The following is a 21,514-nucleotide window of genomic DNA, read 5'->3' on the forward strand; positions in this document are numbered from 1 at the left end:
ACAGCATATTGATGGTGTCAATTTGTTTTTTTGATGGTGTCATATTGTTTTTTTATCCATTCTCATACCCTGTGTCTTTTGATTGGGGCATTTAGCCTGTTTACATTTAGGGTAACTATTGAAAGATATGAATTTAGTGCTATTGTATTGTCTGTAAGGTAACTGTTATTGTATATTATCTCTGTTCCTTTCTGGTCTGTTACGTTCAGGCTCTCTCTTTGTTTACAGGGCCTCTTTCAATATTTCCTGCGGGGCTGGTTTGGTGTTTGCAAATTCTTTTAGTTTTTGTTTGTCCTGGAGTTTTTTTTTTTTTTAAATATTTTATTTATTTATTTGACAGACAGAAATCACAAGTAGGCAGAGGAAGCAGGCAGAGAGAGAGAGGAGGAAGCAGGCTCCCTGCTGAGCAGAGAACCTGATGTAGGGCTCGATCCCAAGAGCCTGGGATCATGACCTGAGCTGAGGGCAGAGGCTTTAACCCACTGAACCACCCAGGTGCCCCTGTCTTGGAATCTTTTTATCTCTCCTTCTATTTTCAGTGACAGCCTAGCTGGATATAGTATTCTTGGCTGCATATTTTTTCTCATTTAGTGCTCTGAATATATCATGCCAGTCTGTTCTGGCCTGTCAGGTCTGCTACCAATCTAATATTTCTACTGTTGTATGTTACATACCTATTGTCCTGAGAAGCTTTCAGGATTTTCTCTTTGTCACTGAGACTTGTAAGTTTTACTATTAGATGACGGGGCTGTTGGCCTATTTTTATTGATTTTGAGGGGTTTCTCTGTGCCTCCTGGATTTTGATGCTTGTTCCTTTCACCAAATTAGGGAAATTATCTGTTATAATTTGCCCCAATATACCTTTTGCCCTCTTCTTTCTTTCTTCTTCTGGTATCCCAATTAATCTAATATTGTTTTATTTTATCATATCACTTATCTCTTGAATTTTCCTCTCTTGATCCAATAGTTGTTTATCTCTCTCTTTCTCAGCTTCTTTATTCTCCATCATTTGGTCTATATCACTATAGATCATATATCACTAATTCTCTTTTCTGCCTCATTTATCCTAGCAGTAAGAGCCTCTGTTTTTGATTGTACCTCATTAACACCTTTTTTAAAATTTCAATTTTGTTAGATTTTAGTTCTTTTATTTCTCCAGAAAGGGATTCTCTACTATCTTCTCTGCTTTTTTCAAGCCCAGCTAGCATCTTGATAATTGTCATTCTGAACTCTTGTTCTGACATCTTACCAATGTCCGTATTGATTAGGTCCCTAGCCATTGCTACCACCTCTTGTTCTTTTTTTTGAGGTGAGTTTTTCTGCTTCATTATATTATCCAGATAAGAATAGATGAATGAGAGAACAAAATACTAAAAGTGTAGCAACAACAGCAGAAAAATACACGCTAACCAAATCAGAAGAGACCCGAAACCCGGGGTGGGGGGGCAGGGAGAAAGGAGAAAGAAAAGAGAGAGGAAAAAAAAATATGTATATATATACACATATATGATTAGAACAGAGCCACACACTTGATTTTTGGTGTGTTTTCGTCTGTTAGAAGAAACTGCCTCCCCAAATTTTAAAGAAAGAAAAACTTTTATATGTATACAAAAATAAAGGTAAACACAATGAAGGGATGGAGTATGAATGTAAAGATGAAAATTAAAAAAGATTCTAGGGGTGCCTGGGTGGCTCAGTGGTTTGGGCTGCTGCCTTCGGCTCGGGTCATGATCTCGGGGTCCTGGGATCGAGCCCCGCATCGGGCTCCCTGCTCCGTGGGAAGCCTGCTTCCCTCTCTCTCTCTCTCTGCCTGCCTCTCTGCCTACTTGTGATCTCTGTCTGTCAAATAAATAAATAAAATCTTTAAAAAAAAAAATAAAAAAAATAAAAAAGATTCTAAAAAAGGAATTGATAAGTTGGTTGAAAAAAGTAAAAAGGATGAAAAAAGAAAAAGGAGAGAACGTGATCAGGCTGGAGACTAGAACAAAGCCATATGCTAGATTTAGGGTATATTTGATCTGTTAGAAGAAACTGTATCCCAGAATTTTAAAGAAAAAAAAAACTAACATGTATACAAAAAATAAAGTTAAATACTATGAAGGGATAGAATATAACAATGAAAATTTAAAAATATTTTTAAAAAGGTATTGATAAACTAGTTTAGAAAGGTTAAAATAGGAAAGAGGAAAAGTGTAAAAAATGGAATAAGAAAAAAAATAAAATTAAAAAATTTTTGAAAAACTGAAGAATCATGGGAAAAAAGCCATGAAATCTATGCGTTGCATTCCCCTAGCTCTGGAGTTCCACAGTTCTCATTAATCGGTGAACTTGGTCTTGGCTGGATGTTCTTGCTGATCTTCTGGGTGAGGGGCCTGTTGTAGTGGTTCTCAAGTGTCTTTGCCCGAGGTGGAATTGCACTGCCCTTGCCAGCCTAAGTAATCTGCTCGGGTTCGCTCTCGGGAGTTTTGTCCCCTGAACACTTTCCATAGAGCTTTTGGAGGACGGGAATGAAAATGGCGGCCTCCCAATCTCCGGCCCAGCGGAGCTGAGAGCTTGGGGCCCCACTCCTCAGTGCACTGTCAGAGAAAAGCAGTTAATCCCTCCCATCTCCCTGGTCTCCGGCCATGCTCCTAGCTCACCCAACCTGTGACCGAACATTTCTGTCTCTGGCGCAGGGCCCCTTGGAGTCTCCAAACCCAGCAGATTCCTTCCGTGTGCTCCTGTGCTGCTCCTCCTGGAGGAGGAAGGAGGGGGTCTCCCCAGATCTGCCACTTGTTGGGTTTCTGCTCGAGGAGCAGTGGCCCAACTATGCCAGGAATCACAGTTTATGGCAACCCTGAGCTGAGAGTCCATGCCTCGGCTTTGTCTCTGCAGCCGGCTTCCCTGCTTTGATACCTAGGAGCTCTGCCACACTCAGACACCCTTGGTCTTTTTGTGACCCCGTGGGTCCTGAGACCACACTGTCCCTGTGAGGGCTTCACCCCTTGCTTAGCCTCTGGAACAAAGTCCCTCAGTGGAGCAGACTTCTAAAAGTTCCAATTTTGTGCTCCGCTGCTCTACTGCTTGCCGGGAGCTGGCCCCTCTCCCTGCGGTCTACTTTCCTGTATATCGCCTTGGATTCACTACTCCACACTTCCTACCTTACAGAAAGTGGTCGCTTTTCTGTTCCTATAATTGTTGCTCTTCTTCTCTTTGATCTCCTGTTAAGTTTGTAGGCGTTCAGAATGGTTTGATAACTATCTAGCTGAATTCCTAGGACCTGACGAAATTTAGGTCTACTCTTTTGCCATCTTGCCCCCCCCCTTTTTTTTCCTTTTTAAGGGATTTTTATTTATTAGAGTGCAAGTGCACAAGTGGGGGGAGAGGCAAAAGGAGAGGGAGAAGCAGACTCCCTGAGGCCTGGCTATTTGGGGCTGTGTGCGGCTACGTGGGGCTATGAGGGGCTATGAGGGTCTGTGTGAGGTTATGTAGGCTCTTGGGGGGGGCATTGATCCCAGGATCCTGGATCATGACCTGAACTGAAATCAGATGTTTAACTGATTAAGCTAGCCAGGTGCTCCCAAAGGGGTTCTGACTGCAGATCACACTTAATACTTTTCTCAGTATGTACCCCCTGCCCAACCCTTCTGTTAAATTTTCTGTACAATATTAACTTCATTCTGTCCAGGTTGGGGAGATTGTCTGCTTGGAGGAGAGAAGCACATCCACCAGCTTTTTGGCCAGGCTTCTCACAACCACAACCAGAAGCATCGAATTCCTGAGCCTCTAAGAAGTTCTGTGATGAGGGCACCTGGGTGGCTCAGTCATTAAGCATCTGCCTTCAGCTCAGGTCATGATCCTGGGGTCCTGGGATTGAGCCCTGAACTGGGCTTCCTGCTCAGTGGCAGGAAGCCTGCTTCTCCCTCTCCCAGTTCCCCTTGCTTATACTTCATCTTTCGCTGTGTCTCTGTCAAATAAATAAAATCTCCAAAAAAAAAAAGTTCTGTGGTGAAACTTTGCTTGCTTTCTGGCATCACTCATGGCTAGCTTAGCATTCAGCTTATAAACCCTTCCTGCTGTTGTTTTTGGCTCCTATCATCCCTGTCCTTGTGGGTTTATGCCTTTGAATGGTCTCTATTGTTTTAGTGGGATTTTTAATTTTTTTTCTTTCAGATTTTTATTTAAATTCCAAATACATAGTGTAGTATTAGTTTCAGGAATAGAATTTAATAGTTTATCACATATCCAATTCCTAGTGTTCATCACAACAAGTGCCCTCCTTAATATCCATCACCCATTTACGTATCACATCCCTCCATCAACCCTTAGTTTGTTCTCTATCTTTAAAAAGAATATCTTAGGGTTTGCTTTCCTCTCTTTTTTTTTCCTTCTTAGTGGGATTTTTTTTTAGATGGACCTGAAGTCCTCCATCCTTCATTTTTTTTTTTTTTTAAAGACTTTATTTATTTATTTGACAGAGATCGCAAGTAGGCAGAGAGGCAGGCAGAGAGAAAGGAAGGGAAGCAGGCTCCCCGCTGAGCAGAGAGTCCAATGTAGGGCTTGATCCCAGGACCCTGGGATCATGACCCGAGCTGAAGGCGAGGCTTTAACACACTGAGCCACCCAGGCGCCCCTCCATCCTCCATTTTTTTTTTTTAATTTTATTTATTTATTTGACAGAGATCACAAGCAGGCAGAGAGAGAGAAGGAAGCAGGCTCCCCGCTGAGCAGAGAGCCCGACGCGGGGCTTGATCCCAGGACCCTGAGATCATGACCGGAGCCGAAGGCAGAGGCTTTAACCCACTGAGCCACCCAGGCGCCCCCCCATCCTCCATTTTTAATTGGTCTCTTCGATAGCCTATTAACTGGTTTCCTATAGGCTGTTCTTCACACAGTAGCCAGTGTATTGAAAACATAGATAGATCATGTTACTCCCTTGCTGAAAACTCTCCAGTGGTTTCCCGTTGCACTTAGAGTAAAATCCAAATTCCTTGCCTAGGCCTTATAGGACCTTATATGTTCTGGCTCCTGGCTGTAAGGCCTGAAAATCAGGCCTTATATCCTCCTGCTCACCCCATTGGTTAGTTCTCTTCTCCAGCCCCAGTGGCCTTCTTGCTGTCCTCTGGACACCAGAGCTGGTTTCACTTTCATTAATTATCTGTTCCTATTCCGTGCTCATTTCCTAATTCTTTTCATTTATTGTTTTTATTATCACTTTGTTGCATTGTTTGCTCTTTCTTCAGTTTAACTTTGTTGGTAGAATATTAAAGTTTTATAAACTTAGTAACTTTTTTATTTTTTTTAAGGATTTTAATTAATTAATTAATTATTAATAGAGAGGGAGAGCGTGCGTACCTACCATGCACCAGCAGGGGGGGTGAAGAAGCAAGCTCCCTCATGAGTAAGGAGCTGGACATGGGGCTTCATCCCAGGACCCTGGGAGCATGACCTGAGCTGAAGGCAGACATTCAACTGAGCCAGGTAGCCCACCTTTTGTCCTTTAAAGAATGCCTTCAGGGGGCGCCTGGGTGGCTCAGTGGGTTAAGGCTCTGCCTTCGGCTTGGGTCATGGTCTTAGGTCCTGGGATCGAGCCCCACGTTGGGCTCTCCACTCAGCGGGGAGCCTGCTTCCCTTCCTCTCTCTCTGCCTACTTGTGATCTCTGTCAAATAAATAAATAAACAAACAAACAAACAAACAAATAAATATCTTAAAAAAAAAAAAGTGGCCAGTTGTTTCAAAATCAGTTTTATGAGTGCATTCCTACTAATTTGACTAAAAATGCCATCATATATGTATAATTAATCTATTTCTGGGTCCTGTTCTTATGTATTTATCCATTTTGATATAAGTATTTTACAATACTAATCAACAAAAGCCCCACATTGTTTTTCTTATTCAAAGTTTCAATGATTGTAGGTCTTATCTCCCCAAAGCATTTTTATTTCTTAGATTTTATTTGGGATTTGTAATGATTTGGGGGAACTGATTGTTTTTAAATATTGGGCCTTTTTTTCCCTGGGTTCAAGATGTCTCGATTTTTACAGGTCTACTTTCCTAGATCTTTTTTTTTTCTCCCTTCTGTGTCTTTTAAATAAGAGTTTATAGTTTTCTTCACAAAGGATTTTCACACTTTGTTTTAGCTGTAATCTTATTTTATAAGCATTGTATTATTGTTTCTATAAATGGAGATTTGAAAAAATTGATTTTTAGTGTGGACAGAAGGTATCGATTTTTGTATATTCTAGCCATCTGACCGAGATTTTTTATTCATTCGAAAAGCCGGTTGATTCATTTGGGTTTTCAGGAGAGACGGTCAGATTGTCAAAAATGTTTTCCTTGTCTACTCCAGTAGTTACACCTCAATTCTCAGCACTGGTAATGAGGGTTCCTTGTTTTGTTCCAACTTAATGGTAAAATATTAAGTCTATTTTTAAATTTTTCTAATTTGACCATTAAGTAAGATGTGTCAGTGGGAAATTCATCAGATAACCTTTAATAACTTTAGGACATTTACTTTTCCTAGAGGTTTTCTCATGAAAGGGGGCTGAAATTTATGCTATGCAAATTTACTAAAAGGTATCTACTGAAATTAATCAAGTTTTTTCCTTCCTTTAATTTAGTATAGTTAACAGGTTTGAGAGTTTTATTTTTTTTTTCCAAAGATTTTATTTTTGGAGTAATTTTTACACCCAGTGTTGGGCTTGAACTCAAAACCTGGAGATCAAGAGTCATATGCTCAGGGCGCTTGGGTGGCTCAGTCAGTTAAGCCTCTGCCTTCGGCTCAGGTTATGATCTCAGGGTCCTGGGATCGAGTCCCTCAGTGTGTGTGGGGAGTGTCTGCTTCTCGATGTCCTTCTGCCCGTCTCCCCCTCCCCCAACTTGTACTCTCTTTCTCTCAAATAAATAAATCTCAGGAAAAAAATAAGTCACCTGCTCTCCTGACAGAGCCAGCAGGTGCCCCAGCATTGATGAGTTTTCTATTCACTCATGTTGGTTTTTTATCTTTTAAGAACACAGTTCCAGATTATATTTACTAGTATTTCCTGTAGTTTATGCCTTGGGTTTTAGGAACTGTGCTTGTATTATTTATCAACTATTAACAAACCAATCGATTAAAACCATCACAGGGGGCCTGGGTGGCTCAGTGGGTTAAAGCCTCTGCCTTCGGCTTGGGTCATGATCCCAGGGTCCTGGGATCAAGCCCCACGTCGGGCTCTCTGCTCAGCGGGGAGCCTGCTTCCTCCTCTCTCTCTGCTTGCCTCTCTGCATACTTGTGATCTCTGTCTGTCAAGTAAATAAATAAATATCTTAAAAAAAAAAAGTTAAGAAAAATCTGTGAGATGGGTCAGCAGGGGAATCAGACGTTCAAGTGCCAGGAATAGCATCAACTACTGTCTGAATGTGAGAAATGATTAAACTACAGGTCAGGTATTTTAAATTTAAATGCAGTTATGAATGAAAATACAATATAAACACATTAAAATCGCCCAAGCCATGTAAAACCCGAAGGCATTAAAATTTATTAAATGATGCAATAACAACAGAATTCTTTATTTACAATAGCATTATTTAACATCAAATAAGCAAATAGCATCAGCAAAGCAATATTAACTTGCATAAATGTATTTAAAATTTCTCTGAATATATCTACCTTTGCATAAACTGCTCACACTAGAAATACAAACATCAATGCAGGTGAACAAAGTGATGTTCAGAGTCAACTCCATTTTGAAAATAAATCACAACCTGAAACACTGTAAGCTTTCTCCTGAAGAACCATAGTTAATATATTGCTTAATTTTACCCTTGTATAATCTTTTCATATACACACATCTCAGATGCAACTTCATGAGGAACTGTACAAATAAAACCCACAAATGACAAAGGAACAAAAATGACAGTTAAATGTTTGAAGAAATGTATCATCATCACTATTCAACAACATAAAGGTTAAGTGATGATGCACTTATTCAAAAATTGTACACAATTCACTATACAAATATAATACATTGGACAGCTATGTAGGAATATACAAGACTTAAAAACAGATCTAAGGCATTATGCTAGATTTTAGCATTTTGAGGTTCTTGCACATAGCTTTTACCTGTAGTAAGAAACTTAAAAGATTTTGTTTTAGTCTATAAAGAAACACCAGGGAGAAAATTCTAATTAAAATCGAAGCCACTACAGTAATTTTCTTTTGTGCAGAGAATGCTTTGCTCTTAGGCAGCATACTACCATACAAATACTAGAAAATTTTAAATTCACACCAACAATTAATGGCTTAAGTTGCATTTCAAAATTGATTGTGTATCTTTGGGTTCTGCAAGTGGATCTGTGCCACCCATTTCATGTGTTAAGCCCATATGAACTCCATTTTTAAACACAGATTAAAAATTGCATTATATAAACTGCAAAAACATTGCTTTCGGTTATTACAGGCCATAAGAGATACACGTGGGAGGGGCATTTTTAGTCTTTGAGTCAAACGAATTCATTGTAGTAAAACAGCTCACTTCACTTGTTAAACTTAGCACATTACATGAACACTTAAATGAGTTTTACAACCAAGTTAATGTATGTATACTTTTCACATTATGTGTTTTTCACATTTAGTAATATAAGTAAAACACTGATTATTTTGTTCTATTAAACAAAACCAAGTACTCAGTCTAACAAATTTATTGTTTACAGCATGAGAAATACTGATAATGAAGGGGACTGATTTTGGCTTTTGCTTCTATAGTGATCAATATGATCAGAGGATTCCTTCACTGACTTTTCTTAATTAGATGTAAAGCAAAATCCACTACCTGGTCTGAGCCACAGGAGAATTTATCATCTCTTTTCCTTCAAAACAGTAATGATCATGAATTACTCTAGATTACCAGTATCACAGGTTTGCAGATTTGTCTGAATTGGGATGGACATTAAGACAGTGGGCAGATGGGTCAACGATACAAGATACACAGATATTTTGGGGGACAGTGTTCTGGTGAAAAGGGACTGAAAACAAAACAAAGCCAGTTTAAACTCCATTTCTCGTTTGTGCCGTGTGAAGCTGAAGTCGTTCTGATTCACATATCTCTAAAAATCAACTTAAAACCGGTCACAGTAAACTGTGTCATGTGAGCCTCATCACACCGATGAGGTCACGGAGTTCCGGGCCAACATCTGCTCATTTTTTTCCATCTCTGCTGGGCAACCCAGTGGTTTGGTGGAGGCGAGCAGAGCCTCTCGAGGGGCCACGTGAGCTGGTGGCCGTCGAGAAGTGCTGTTCCTTGGCCACCTCCCTGTAGTGAGACCCCTCTCAAGTGGAACAAGGTATCGAAATGCAAATTTCCAGAACATTTCTTTAGTATGGAGCAACACTTTCAGACTGTCTACTTAACCATTTATCTTTGGGCTAGATCTCTTTGTATATGCCCTTACTTGCCCGTAGAGAGAGAGAGAGAGAGAAATAGGGGTCGTTGGTACATTTTCCACCCTGCCACAAATAAACAAACAATCAAATTTCAAGGAAAAACCTCTCTGTTCCTAAAAAGCCTGGCTAATGAGATATAAAATGCTTTGCTTTTTAGACATCAAAAAGACATCATTCTGAAATTTAGGTAAGAAAGTATGTGAATTAGGGGTTGGGGAGAAATAGCTCAAAAAAGGCCATCAGTTTCTCGGTATTGCGGCTGTCTGAAACTGACGCCCATTAATAAAAGATTATTCCCCTACCAGAGTGGGCAAGAAAAACAACCATAAAAGTGGCCTGCTTAGTAACATGTAGTCTTTCTAAGGTTCATTAAGAAAGAATATAAACATATAAAAATCAAGAATTGGTTCCTACAGCGGCTGCATATCATATAGATTAGATAAATGATTTATGAGCAGAATCACGAGGTTTAGAAAATAAAAAGTCTTAAGTCTACAAATTAGGTCTAATCAAGGCATCGATATCCTTTACAAAACACCTTTAGGAGACATTGCTATGAAGATATCTAATTTAATACTGAAGTACCTCAATTTTGAGTCAATTCCACAATATGTATACCTCACAAAAATTATACAATTAAAACACTTAAGTTCTCAACTTAAATTATTGCTTGTTTACATATAAATTGGATTTTATGTACCTTACAAAACTTCGGCTTAGTCAGCACTGCTAAAAAACAAAATAAAAAACACATGGCGGAGGTTCAATCTGTTGTGATATCTGCTGTCAATTTTAAACACACTGTTATTTTTGCCCGTTTTTGTAGGCCAGTGTTGCTGGGGAACAGAATAAACATGCTTCCAAAGCAGGTATCCTTAGTTTGATTGGTATCAAGTCCTAACTTTGCTCCTCTCCTTGCCAGTAAATGCATTTTTCTAAAAGTTAATAGTTAGCAATCGTTAAGTGGCTGGCAAAACATTTAAGGAAATAAAGGGCTTACCTGGTTTCTGTTGCTTTTTAGTTTTTTTCTAGCAAGATGAGTGAATGTAGGAGAGAGGTGGGGAAGGCTGAGAGGGGAGGGAGAAGCAGGATCACACAGGGGAAGAAGAGGTGAAGAGGTACGGTCAAAGCTGTCTGAGCAGCCTAAAGGGAGCTTAGTTTGGAAATGAACGTTTCTTCTCAATTCACAATTTAGATGAACTAGCTTGATTCTGACAAAGAAAAAAAAAAAAAAAAAAAGGAAAAAGCACTTGATCTTATTAACAGCCCTCTCACAGGCTCCCTTTCATCTGTTCGTAACTGGAAACTCTTCCCAACATGGTCTCTAGAACTTCTACAAAGATACAACTATGATTTTATCGGTCTTCACTCCTTGGGTGTCTGTACATACAGTGCTGTCCATGGTGTCTGCTCTGCTTTTATCCCAAATGCAGGCTATAGTTTAGAACACCTTTAGTTTGATTTTTTTGTTTGTTTGTTTGGGTAATTCTTTTCTTTCCCCGAGATGAAATCTTAATCTTTTGCACTAGACTGATAAGCCAGGGAAAACAAAGCAAGAAACCAGTGTCTGGAACCAAACAGGAACAGAACAAGAGCATGGTTGTTTTCCTTAAATACATACATTTAAATACATTCAATCTGACACGGGTATGAAATTTGCCTGTCAACATTTACTTTGCAGGAGAGATCTAAGTTGCACTAAGGTGAATGCAGTGAACAGACTGAGCAACTGTCTGGACGTGAGCTTCAGACTGTCAAGAGAAGAGGCAGCTCCTCCTGCAACAGCCAAGTGGACTCCACCCTGGGAGCCGGGGCCCAGGCCCATCTGCTGACCTGGCTCTGGCAGAACTGGCTGGCAGGTCGATTGGGTCAAAACAAATAGACACAGCTCTCCAGGCTGGTAAGTGTTTTGAGCAAGTGAGCCCAGTCAGCTGAAGAGAGAAGCAACCAGCTATCTTCAGTGTCAGCAGTATTTCTGCAGGAAAACAGAGAGAAGTGTCAAGTACTTCTGAAGTTGTTATAAAACACCGTTGATTATAATACTCATCGTGAGATCATCAGAATACCTGGCCATTTTATTTTTTTAAACTTTTTATTAATATATAATGTATTATTAGCCCCAGGTACTTGGTCATTTTAAATACTGCCCATCCCGAAGGCGGCATCTGGCTGAATTACACTTGATTCTAATGCAGACAAGCAGAAGGCACTGGTCCTAACCGGACACATTATTTCTAAAGGCAGCGAATCCTACCTACCCTTTTGAAGACGGAGAGACTGCAGTGGATTACCCGTCTCTCCTGAATGACTGCTGCTCTCTTCCCAGCAATATCCCAGACCAGTTCAATCTCTCCCACCTTCTCCAACGAGATTACTAAGATACCTCGTTGCTGAACTGCCCTTGCTTTGTGACAGCATAGTTCAGAAATGGCCACCACTTGCTTACTCCTTCCTCAGAATCATCTGGTACAAATCCACTTTCAGCAAAATGTCTATCTCGGCTCTCCCTTGTGGAGAAACGCCCTGGGTTCTGCGGGTGTTATCCTGGCTTCAGCAAACTGAATAAGCAGGGTTTGGCTCTCGGGGCATTCGTGCTAGTTTTTGGCTGCTATGCAGTGACAGTCTGAATGACTGAACACGGAGGGCTGGAGTGAGCAAGACCCCAGTGGAGGTTGTCTGCTTGGTTGGCGCCAAGTCTATCTGTCAGTGATTTTCTTTGGCTATTGACTATGTTTCCCCCCGAGATATTTTATCCATGTAGGAAATACTCTGTGCCAGGTGCTGGGGATATCACCGTAACAATACACTTCCGGTCCCTGCTATCAGAACACTGAGTGGGCCAGGCGGACATAGAAATAGCATGGTCCGAGTTCCGCGAGAGGAAACACTGGTTGGTTGCTGTGGGCACGAGTAACAGCTGCTTCTGGGGTTTAGATCTTTAGACACAGCACATCAGGGCCACTAGAGATGGTCTAGTTTAAGTCAGATTGGAGAGGAAGTTTCACCTAGTCCCTTGGAAAGAGAGATCTGGGCAGACTGCTGCCAGATTGTGCAGTCTCACGGTCACAGGGGGGCTACCCCCCGCCCCCGCCCGGCTGCGTAGCTCCCCCAAGCTTAACCCATGTGCACGAGACCTGCTCTGGCTACAGCTCCTCGTGAAGAACAGTGAACGTCCTTCTCTCTATAACAGACAGTTGATATCTACCTTTATTCCCAATTTGTGTCACTTACGTGATTTTATATAGAAATACTCCATGGCTCTGACTGAAATAGGAAAAAAGTAAATTTTCCAGTTAGTCTGGAAGAACAAATTCTATTGAGAAGTATCCCTGTCCTTAGCCACTTGAAGGCGGCAGTGTTCTCTCACACGAATGGACACCAGTAAGCAGCCAGCAGGCAGGATCGGTGTCATGAAAGAGAACATGGAGTGGGACATGCATCTCTAGAGGGATGCTGCTTGGCTTGGCATCTGGCTGTGTCACTTTGGGGGGGGGGGTGTCACTAAATCTTTCTGTCCCTCCTACTTCCTAGGGCTGTCATGAAGATTAAACCAAATGATGTACGTGGAGTGATTAAGTACTTCTCGCAACAGGGAAAGTGCTCGGTTGGTGTTCTCGCCACTATCACCATCATCACCACCTCAGAGCGGGTCCTCGTTAGTGATCGCTTTCCGTAACACGAGCCAGTACAAGTAATTACAGCCGCGCTTTATACAAGAGCCCTGCAGCTGAGCAATAAACTCAATTTTGGCCTGTTTAAGTATACGTAAACTGCAGAGGCATACTCTAAGTCCTTGTAAAGGAAGAATCGTTGGTGATAGGAAATAACCGCCCTTCTCTAAATGGTGTTTTGGTAAATCGCTCTGCTTTAAGCGAGGTACAGTTTTAATCTCCATTTCAAGAAAAGTGGAACATAGATTCAATTAACAATGAATCACAGTGCTTTCCAGCTCAACAAATAGAACCAGGTTACGGATAAAAATTCTGGAAACAGTTCCTTAATTGACAACAGCATCAAAGTTATTCCAGAAACACAAGAGGCTGCAGATGACTGGCTCACCCTCTGTGCACACATCAGTATTACGGTGACAAGGACGGGTTAATGGCCAGTCATCACTCATGGATTAGAAGGGATACACTGTACATATTACCCCTGGAGGAAACAAGAGCATCTGACAGACCGTTCTCTGGCCTTAACATTCACACGTACGAAGTACAGATGGGTGAGCAAGATTCAAGAGAGGGACTGGGAAAAACAGGGAAAGTGGGAGTGGCACGAATGGTCCAGGCTAGATGACAACAGGCAGAGCCTCCTTACCCTGCATCCTGGCGGGTACTTGGGATGGGCAGAACATCCTGTATTTATTGAAAGCTGCTTTTTGTGGTGCTGATCATTCCATCTCAGTTTTAGCGGGCACCCTTTGGGTGCCTAGATGCGCATGCAGGTAAATACCCTGGGCCCACTGGCCCACCTTCCCTGCACCTCTGCCTCTCCACTGTGCCCAGGCCCCCTCTGTGGATTAGTCGATCCAGCTTGAGAAGTCCCTGCTGCATTCTGCTTCTTGGAATGGTCCCCCTCACTTCCAGGTGGGATACCCCCCACACTTGCTGTGTGGAGTTGGCCAAATTCCCTAATTCTGAGACTCCGTCTCCTCATCGATGAGCGTGGGGAAGGGCTAAATCTCTGATGGGCCCTGAATGTCCCTGTATGCTAGAGACCGAATGGTATGTTCCCTTTCTTCATGTCAGAGGCTTTTCCCTCCTAAGATGAAGTTTCCTAGTGCCTGACACTGAGGGCTCTTTTCAACATGGAGCTGAATCTTCACTGTCTGCCTGTCCTACAGAATGTGGGAAGGTTTCTTTTCCCTTTAGGATCTATAAAATGAGAGAAAGGAAAAGCAACCAATTTTTTGGCGGGGGGCCTTCTCCAATGTTACTTGCATAAAACCTTTAGAAAGGTATCACGGGAGCTCTGTGTCCCCTTTGGGAAGTGGGAGGTAGAGTGCAGGGACTGGGAATGCACCCTTTGGGGTCAGCCTGCCTGGGTTCCCTTCTTGGTGTGACAGAACCTCAGGCGAGTCATGAAACCCTCAAAAGAGTAGTTCTACCATACAGTTGTGATGTGGTTTAAGTGATCTAGTTTAAACCAAGCCTTTGGCAAACAATCATGCTTGTGGTAAATGCTCAATACCTGTTGGTTGTTTCTGGAAAGATTATGAAGATGCCTGGGTGGGCTCAGTTGGTTAAGAATCTGCCCTTGGCACAGGTCATGATCCCAGGGTACTGGGATCAAGCTCCGAGTGGGGGGAGGTGGCCCTGCTCAGCGGGGAGTCTACTTCTCCCTCTGCCCGCCGCTCCCCCTCCTTGTGCTCTGACAAATAAATAAGATCTTAAACAAACAAACAAACAAAAAAGATTACGAGTGCCTGCTTTGTGGGGGTGCTGGCCTAGGCTGGCACACAGTCACACTTGAAGGTGGCCGGAGGGAGGTCTCCTCCTGTGGCTGTGGGTTCAGGGAGGAAAATGTGATCCTGGCCCCAAATGCTTGCTTCCTCCCACAGAGCTTCCATGTGCCCAGAGGTTAAGCTCCCTGGCACTTCTGGGTTAAAATGGGCTATTCTTCAGTGGACGCCTAATTATACTAATGTCATTGTTCCTCTGGGAAGTGCCATCCTAGGTTTTAAGCATCTACTTTCTGCACACAAGGCATCAGTGGGTTATGTGGCCACTCTCTGTCAAAGTGCAGTGGGGTAGGGAGTGGGGTGGGGGAGGCAGGACTGGCCGCAAGAAGATGGCAGCCCAGTAAGGGGCTTCAAACTCCAATAAATGGCACATTTAGAGTTTAAACGCAGGGCCAATATGAAATATATTCTATTTTCTATATGATTCACTATAGCAACATTGACCATTTAGATGAGCTGTGTATCTGGGTACTTAGAGAAAACATCTATAGAACTCCCCACCCATGGGCCTCTCTGCAATGCATGACTATGGTTCTATTTTTTTTTTTTTAAGATTTTATTTATTGATTTGACAGACAGAGATCACAAATAGGCAGAGAGACAGGCAGAGAGAGAGAGAGAGGAGGAAGTAGACTCCCTGCTGAGCAGAAAGCCCGATGCAGGGCTCCATCCCGGGACCCTGGGATCATGACCTGAGCCGAAAGCAGAGGCTCTAACCCACTGAGCCACCCAGGCGCCCCGACTATGGTTCTGGTTTTTTTTTAGTATTTTATTTATTTGCGAGACAGAGTGCGCATGTGTGCACGCATGAGTGGGGGTAGGAAAGGGATGTCAGAGGGAGAAGCAGACTCCCTGCTGAGCAGGGAGCCCATTCAGGGCTCGATCCCATGACCCTAGGAGCATGACCTGAGCCAAAGTCAAGAGTCAGATGCTTAACTGACTGAGCTACCCAGGCACCCTGGATCTATTAATTTTACTTTTTATTTAATTTATTTATTTATTTGACAGACAGAGATCACAAGTAGGCAGAAAGGCAGGCAGAGAGAGAGGAGGAAGCAGGCTCCCTGCTGAGGAGAGAGCCCGATGCGGGGCTCTATCCAAGGACTCTGGGATCATGACCAAAGCTGAAGGCAGATGCCTAATGACTGGAACACCCAGGCGCCCCATGGATCTATTACTTTTTAAACTTGGGTATTAACAAAACCACCCAAGATCCACTTCTTTTGTAGGAAACTGAACATTGATCCTACATTTTCTCCACTGAGAGAGAATTTTTAAGTTAAAAAAAGTTATCTACTGCTAAGGAGTATATCCCTTAGCTTCAGAGGGCCCCTGTGAGCCCTTATCTACATGCTAAACTGCTTCCAGAGCCTTCCTGTAACAGATCTGTTGCTATGCACACAATTCAGTTGGGTTCTAAGTACCAATTATTCTTTTTAAAGATTTGATTGAACACGGTAATATCTTTCTCTTTAGAACAAGTGTTGAAGATAATAGACAAATAATATACATGACTGTTGCCCAAACAAAATGAAATACAGAGAAAACCCTTAAGAAGAATAAACATACACTTAATTAAGGGATAGAGAACAATTAGCTCCTCTTCATCCTCCTGAAGATCTAACATCATGATTCAGAAAAAGTAAAAATAAAAGTTTGCTCAAACGTGACTGATTCATTGCTGCTTTTTTGGCTATCATAATATCATTTCAGAGCAAAATTAGTGTTCTTAATTCATAACACCACCATTAGCTCAATTAAAATGAATTTAAAGAAATAATTATTCATAGAAAACCACTGTATGCCACATAAAATTACAAGGTATTTTTCAAAATCACAAGTGTTATAACTATCTTCAGTCTACTTGCTGACAATGTATCTGCCAGTTTTGGTCTATAAAATACCCACGTTCACTTTACTACCCTATTCACCCTGTGCTATTTCTTACCCGTGATGCGTCTCCCTCCTGCTTAATCATATCCATTCCAGGCAGCTGGTTTGGGAAAAGGTTGCCTCCCCTCAGAGCAGGATCATTAACCTGAGGGCACAAGACAGCTTCAGTGGCACGTCCAAAACCAACCATCAATCCTCCTTGTCTTGGTTTTTAGGAACAGAATTATGGAGAAAGAGGACTCTATAAAAACAGCTCCATCCCTGTATCCACTCTCCCATGTATAGATTTGGGGGGCGGGCAGTGGAGTATGGAGGAACAAGAAAATAAAAGTCACACTAACTGCCTTCAAAATTAAAATTTTCCTTCTGTGTAGAAATTTGACAGAGACAATAATAATAGAAACATTTTCATGCCTTAATATGTTCACCTTTTTGGCTGGTTGTAATGATACTAATGACTCGTATATGGGACTTTAAAGTCATCTGAGAAGCTCCTAGTATCTCTGCTATTTAAGTTAGTTAATTGAGCAAGAGCAAGTCTGAGTACCCAACAGTGCTGAATTTGGGGAATCTTCTACAACCAAGTGAACTATTCATTAGCATTCATACAATTAGTAAAGGTACAAATACTAATACTGTATAGGACTGATTTTGTCTGAAGAAACACGCTAGAGTTGTATTTTTTTGGCTTCTCAAATTAATTCTGATACTCAAAAGGTTTAAATCTATGCAAAAGTTTCTATACAGAAGTGATCTGGGTTATTAAAAATGCACCAGTTTACTTCCAGATAGGCTGAGTAGGACCCATGCTAGACTAGACTATGTCAGTGGCCCTGGCTTTATAGTTTCCCTAGAAAGAGAATCAGGAACCACTACTGGTTTCTTTTTGTAGAAAATACAAAATCAACACCATGTTTTCTCCACTGAAACGATTAAGAGTCTATCTTTAATTATGTCTCTTTAATTTACCCAAGTAAGCATTTAGCCACCATCAATTCAACTACAAGAAGTGCAAATTATTACACACACAGAGCTTTCTTCAATTGCAAAGGGCTTTGAATTTTCTCATGCACTACTCTGCATTTTTATTAACATCTTCTTATAGAATAAAACGCTGAGGTGCTGTAAAATTTAGTAAAATTTTCACACAAATTGTGGTTTACCAACATCAGATTAAATAGACCTAATCAAACTCTGAATCTTTCACCATTCTCACAATTCTCATCTAACTGAAATATCCAGTTCTGTCAGTGACTTACTAAGTCATTTAAACCCTCCATGCCTCGATTTCTCCATACATGAAGTAACACTCAGGGTCCTTGCCACATCTCTACTTTGCATGAACTACTGAGGTAGTAGAATGCCAAGCCATTTTGTGCCCTTTAGAAAGAAGTCTTCTGTAAATACGATTTAAAAATTACCAACTGATATTTTTACCTGAGGCTCAGCTGCCTCAGATTCTGAATCCCCGGCTGACTGAGGTAACAGTGTGCTGAGTCTCTTTGCCACCAAGTGAAGTTGGTGTGCTCTTAGGGATAGTAGAATCACTACAGCCTTAGTCAGAATTACAGTCTCAAGCAGAAGCCTTTTAAAAGTATTGGCCAGAAAATTATGGCACTCACATCCTCAAGATGATGATTAGAACAGTTTTTGGATGACCGGTGTCATTTAAAGCTAACTGGGTGGGGACCGGGCGGGGGATGGAGTGGGGAATAAAGCTAACGGGATGGCAGGCAGTAAGTTCGGCCTTTGCGATTCATCTGATTTTTCATTTAGAAGAAAATCAGTTCTTTAGCTATAAATCCAAAATAAAGCCATTTAGGAAACACATTTACCATTCCATTTTTAGAGATTCACTTTAGATACTGCTAAGTTCCTCAAATAATTTAAGTGACAAAGTTAAGAAATACTTTCAAATATCCTTGAGCCGTCAAGAATCCTTTCATGTTTATTTCGTCATTAACAAGTATTTCTGTTAATGGCACTAACACAGGTGAAAGTAAGGTGAGGAAACACTCATCAAAATAAAAGTGGGAGTTGATGGTAGATGTTAAGTATGTGGCAAGATACACTGAGTGCAGAAATAGGCAAAAAGTTTTGATCAGTAGACAGTGGGCTGCTTCTCAGGGTGCTCACCTGCTCGGGACCCATGGAGGACAGCCCTGACGTAGGCACGGAGGTCACTGAGGTCATGCTGATCTGTCCTGTCATCTGGTTCATGTTGCTCATCCCACCTGTGTTGGTCGCCATGGATACATTGATGTTCATATTGTTATTGTACATGCTGGTGTTTGCTTGTTGCCCAAAGTGTGGTGGGGACTGTTGTGAAAACATGCTAGAACCCAAGGAAAAGATGAAAATGTCAAGAGTTGTAGGGCAAACAGGCAGGCAGTTCTGCCCGCTGGTTTCTCAGGCAGTTCAGTTACTTCAGAATAAGTAAATCTAAGCAGAAAGAATCCAGGGTGGGCCAGCCAGCAGGGGTCGAGTCCGAAATGGTAAGGGGAAGTGCTCAAGGAAGCTGCAGGGGTGACCACGCTCCTCTCCTTTTCCTAACCTCACTGGGAAGGTCTAGAGATCTAGTTTCCACTTTCACGTCTGCACGTAACAAGCTTTTTATCTGGTTGCTTTTATTGCATGTACCGATAAAGGATGGCTTCTAAGGCACTGCCATCCAGAGTAGTTTCTTGCTTAAACTGGTGGAGTGATACCTTCTGAGGGGAGTTCCTTTCATTCCTAAGGAAAAGATATGGTAAGCTTTTCTAAGTTCTGATAACTTCTGCCCTAGGAAAAGTAAACTTCCTTAATAGTTTATTTGACATTGTTTGCTTGAGCAAAAAGTTAAGAAAAAAACAGAAAAGATGGGCACCTGGCTGGCTTAGTCATTAGAACAAGTGACTCTTGATCTCAGGGTTGCGAGTTTAAGCCCCTCTTGGGCATAGAGCTTACTTAGTTTAAAAAAAAAAAAAATACAGAAAAGAGACAGGTGGTCTACAGAAAGATTCCCTGGTGATCATTTATATCAAAATGCCACATAAACATGGCATACCTGTTTCCGGCCATATTCCCCTGTGCCCACCCGTTCATGTCAGAGGAGGCCTGGTAGGCTGGATTGGCTTGAGACTGCTGCATCATGGGGCTCTGGGTATGCGCCATTCTGGGCGACATCAGAGGGCTCTGGGGCGTCGTTGCCCCGGTAAAGCCTGGATCAGGCTGCTGACTTATTCCTTCAAAAACAAAACAGAAATTGGAAAGAGATTGTTAGTGTTATGGTAGAGACTAGGGAGAAAAAAAGAGAACGTTCAAATTAACATACACATAGAAAATTACTTTCAAATACCTGATCATGTGCTGGTTAATTATATACACCTTAAAGAGACTCCAAAATGGGATTTAATTCATGAAGCAAGAAATTTCCATATCTTACTTCTCTACAGTGGTCACAAGGGTGCCTAAGAACCATGTTAACCACCATGACTAGAGATGGAGAATATATTGTTCTGTCCCCTTATCCCTCTCCAAATCAAGAATGAGTCAAACAGGTATATTTCTCTTTTACCTGAAATAGTCTTTACATTTTTATGTATCAGTATAACTGGATTGTTTATAAAATTTAGGTTAAGATTAAAGTTCAGCTGTATATAAAAAGTTAACACCTGAATAATTTTTTATTGAATCAAGTCATTCTGTGATGAAATCAATGCATTTTTAAAAGTAACTGCATCACGATTAGCCTGTTTTGTCTTTAGAAAGGGCTCTATGGTTCTTCAGTGCTATCTAAGATGAGCAAGAATCAGACAAATTCTGTGTAAGCTTCTTGTTCAGTGTAGAAGCAAATGGCATTTACGCTACAAGGAGCGAAAGAACTTTCAGAAGACTTTTCGAAGTCATCAAAAAGGACACAGAGGAACGGAGCTTCAAAACAAAGGCAGCAACTCAGGAAATTTCAAGGACAGTAAGGGAAGCGTGTTTCTGCCTAGATGTGTGCAACGTGCAGATTTAATTGATACTTAGATTAGCTGTGAAAGAGAAGTTTATGATTACACTGAAAAAGCTGCCCAGTAACTGTTTCTTTAAAGAAACAGGAGACATGAATGTAAGCACCACACAGACTTGATATTTATAGATAACTCTGGCAAAAGATAGGTAAAATCATTCAGAATAGGAACAACATAAGCACTTACTTTTATCAATAATTTAACCTTTCATTAAACATGACATGCACACAAATATTAATGTTTATGATATGAGACGTCTGTCTCTTAAGACTGACATTAAACAACAAATCAACACGAAGAAAACCTAAAGGCCTTCCACTGGGGTTTCTAGGTAACACTTCTCACAAATTATCGATTCATTAAAGCTTCATCATTTTTTAAAAAATTACAGAATGTCTAATAGTTGTATTTATATAGGTCTTTCAACATTTTGTACGTATCTGTTGATTTGAGTCAGACTCAGAGGTTTTCAAACATAAACACATGGCTATGCCCCCATGTGTCCAAACGCTGACAGAAACACGTGTGTTCACACACACACTCACACAACCGAGGGACTGTACACACACACACTTACTTCGGTCACTTTTAAAGTAAGATCTGCACTCAGAGAAAAGGCGGTACCTGAGCTGAGAGACGGGAGGTACTGTGCTGGACCTGGGGCTCCTGACCAGCCCCAGCTGTCCTCCCGGGTTGCCTATCACTCCCTGGCTAGCCAGACTCCTCTGGGAGCCAAGCAAACAGCTGTGAGGGCAGAGCTG

General features: G+C 41.5%; 1 protein-coding gene across 9 annotated transcripts in view; it reads right to left on the minus strand.

Moving 5' to 3' along the window:
- Positions 1-7,498: 7,498 nt before the first annotated feature.
- Positions 7,499-21,514, minus strand: part of NCOA2 (nuclear receptor coactivator 2) — a 303,670-nt gene continuing 289,654 nt past the window's right edge. For 8 of the 9 annotated variants that reach the window (XM_032316141.1, XM_032316133.1, XM_032316134.1 and 5 more), the window contains 4 exons: positions 19,805-19,982; positions 18,895-19,093; positions 16,814-16,903; positions 7,499-11,379 (listed from right to left, as the gene is read on the minus strand). In XM_032316141.1, coding sequence (XP_032172032.1) covers positions 11,368-11,379; positions 16,814-16,903; positions 18,895-19,093; positions 19,805-19,982 — 479 coding nt within the window. In that variant the 3' untranslated portion in view covers positions 7,499-11,367. The remainder of the gene's footprint in view (positions 11,380-16,813; positions 16,904-18,894; positions 19,094-19,804; positions 19,983-21,514) is intronic. The other variant, XM_032316140.1, reaches the window with a different exon arrangement.

This window comes from Mustela erminea, chromosome 16 (assembly GCF_009829155.1).
Source record: "Mustela erminea isolate mMusErm1 chromosome 16, mMusErm1.Pri, whole genome shotgun sequence".
NCBI lineage: Eukaryota > Metazoa > Chordata > Mammalia > Carnivora > Mustelidae > Mustela > Mustela erminea.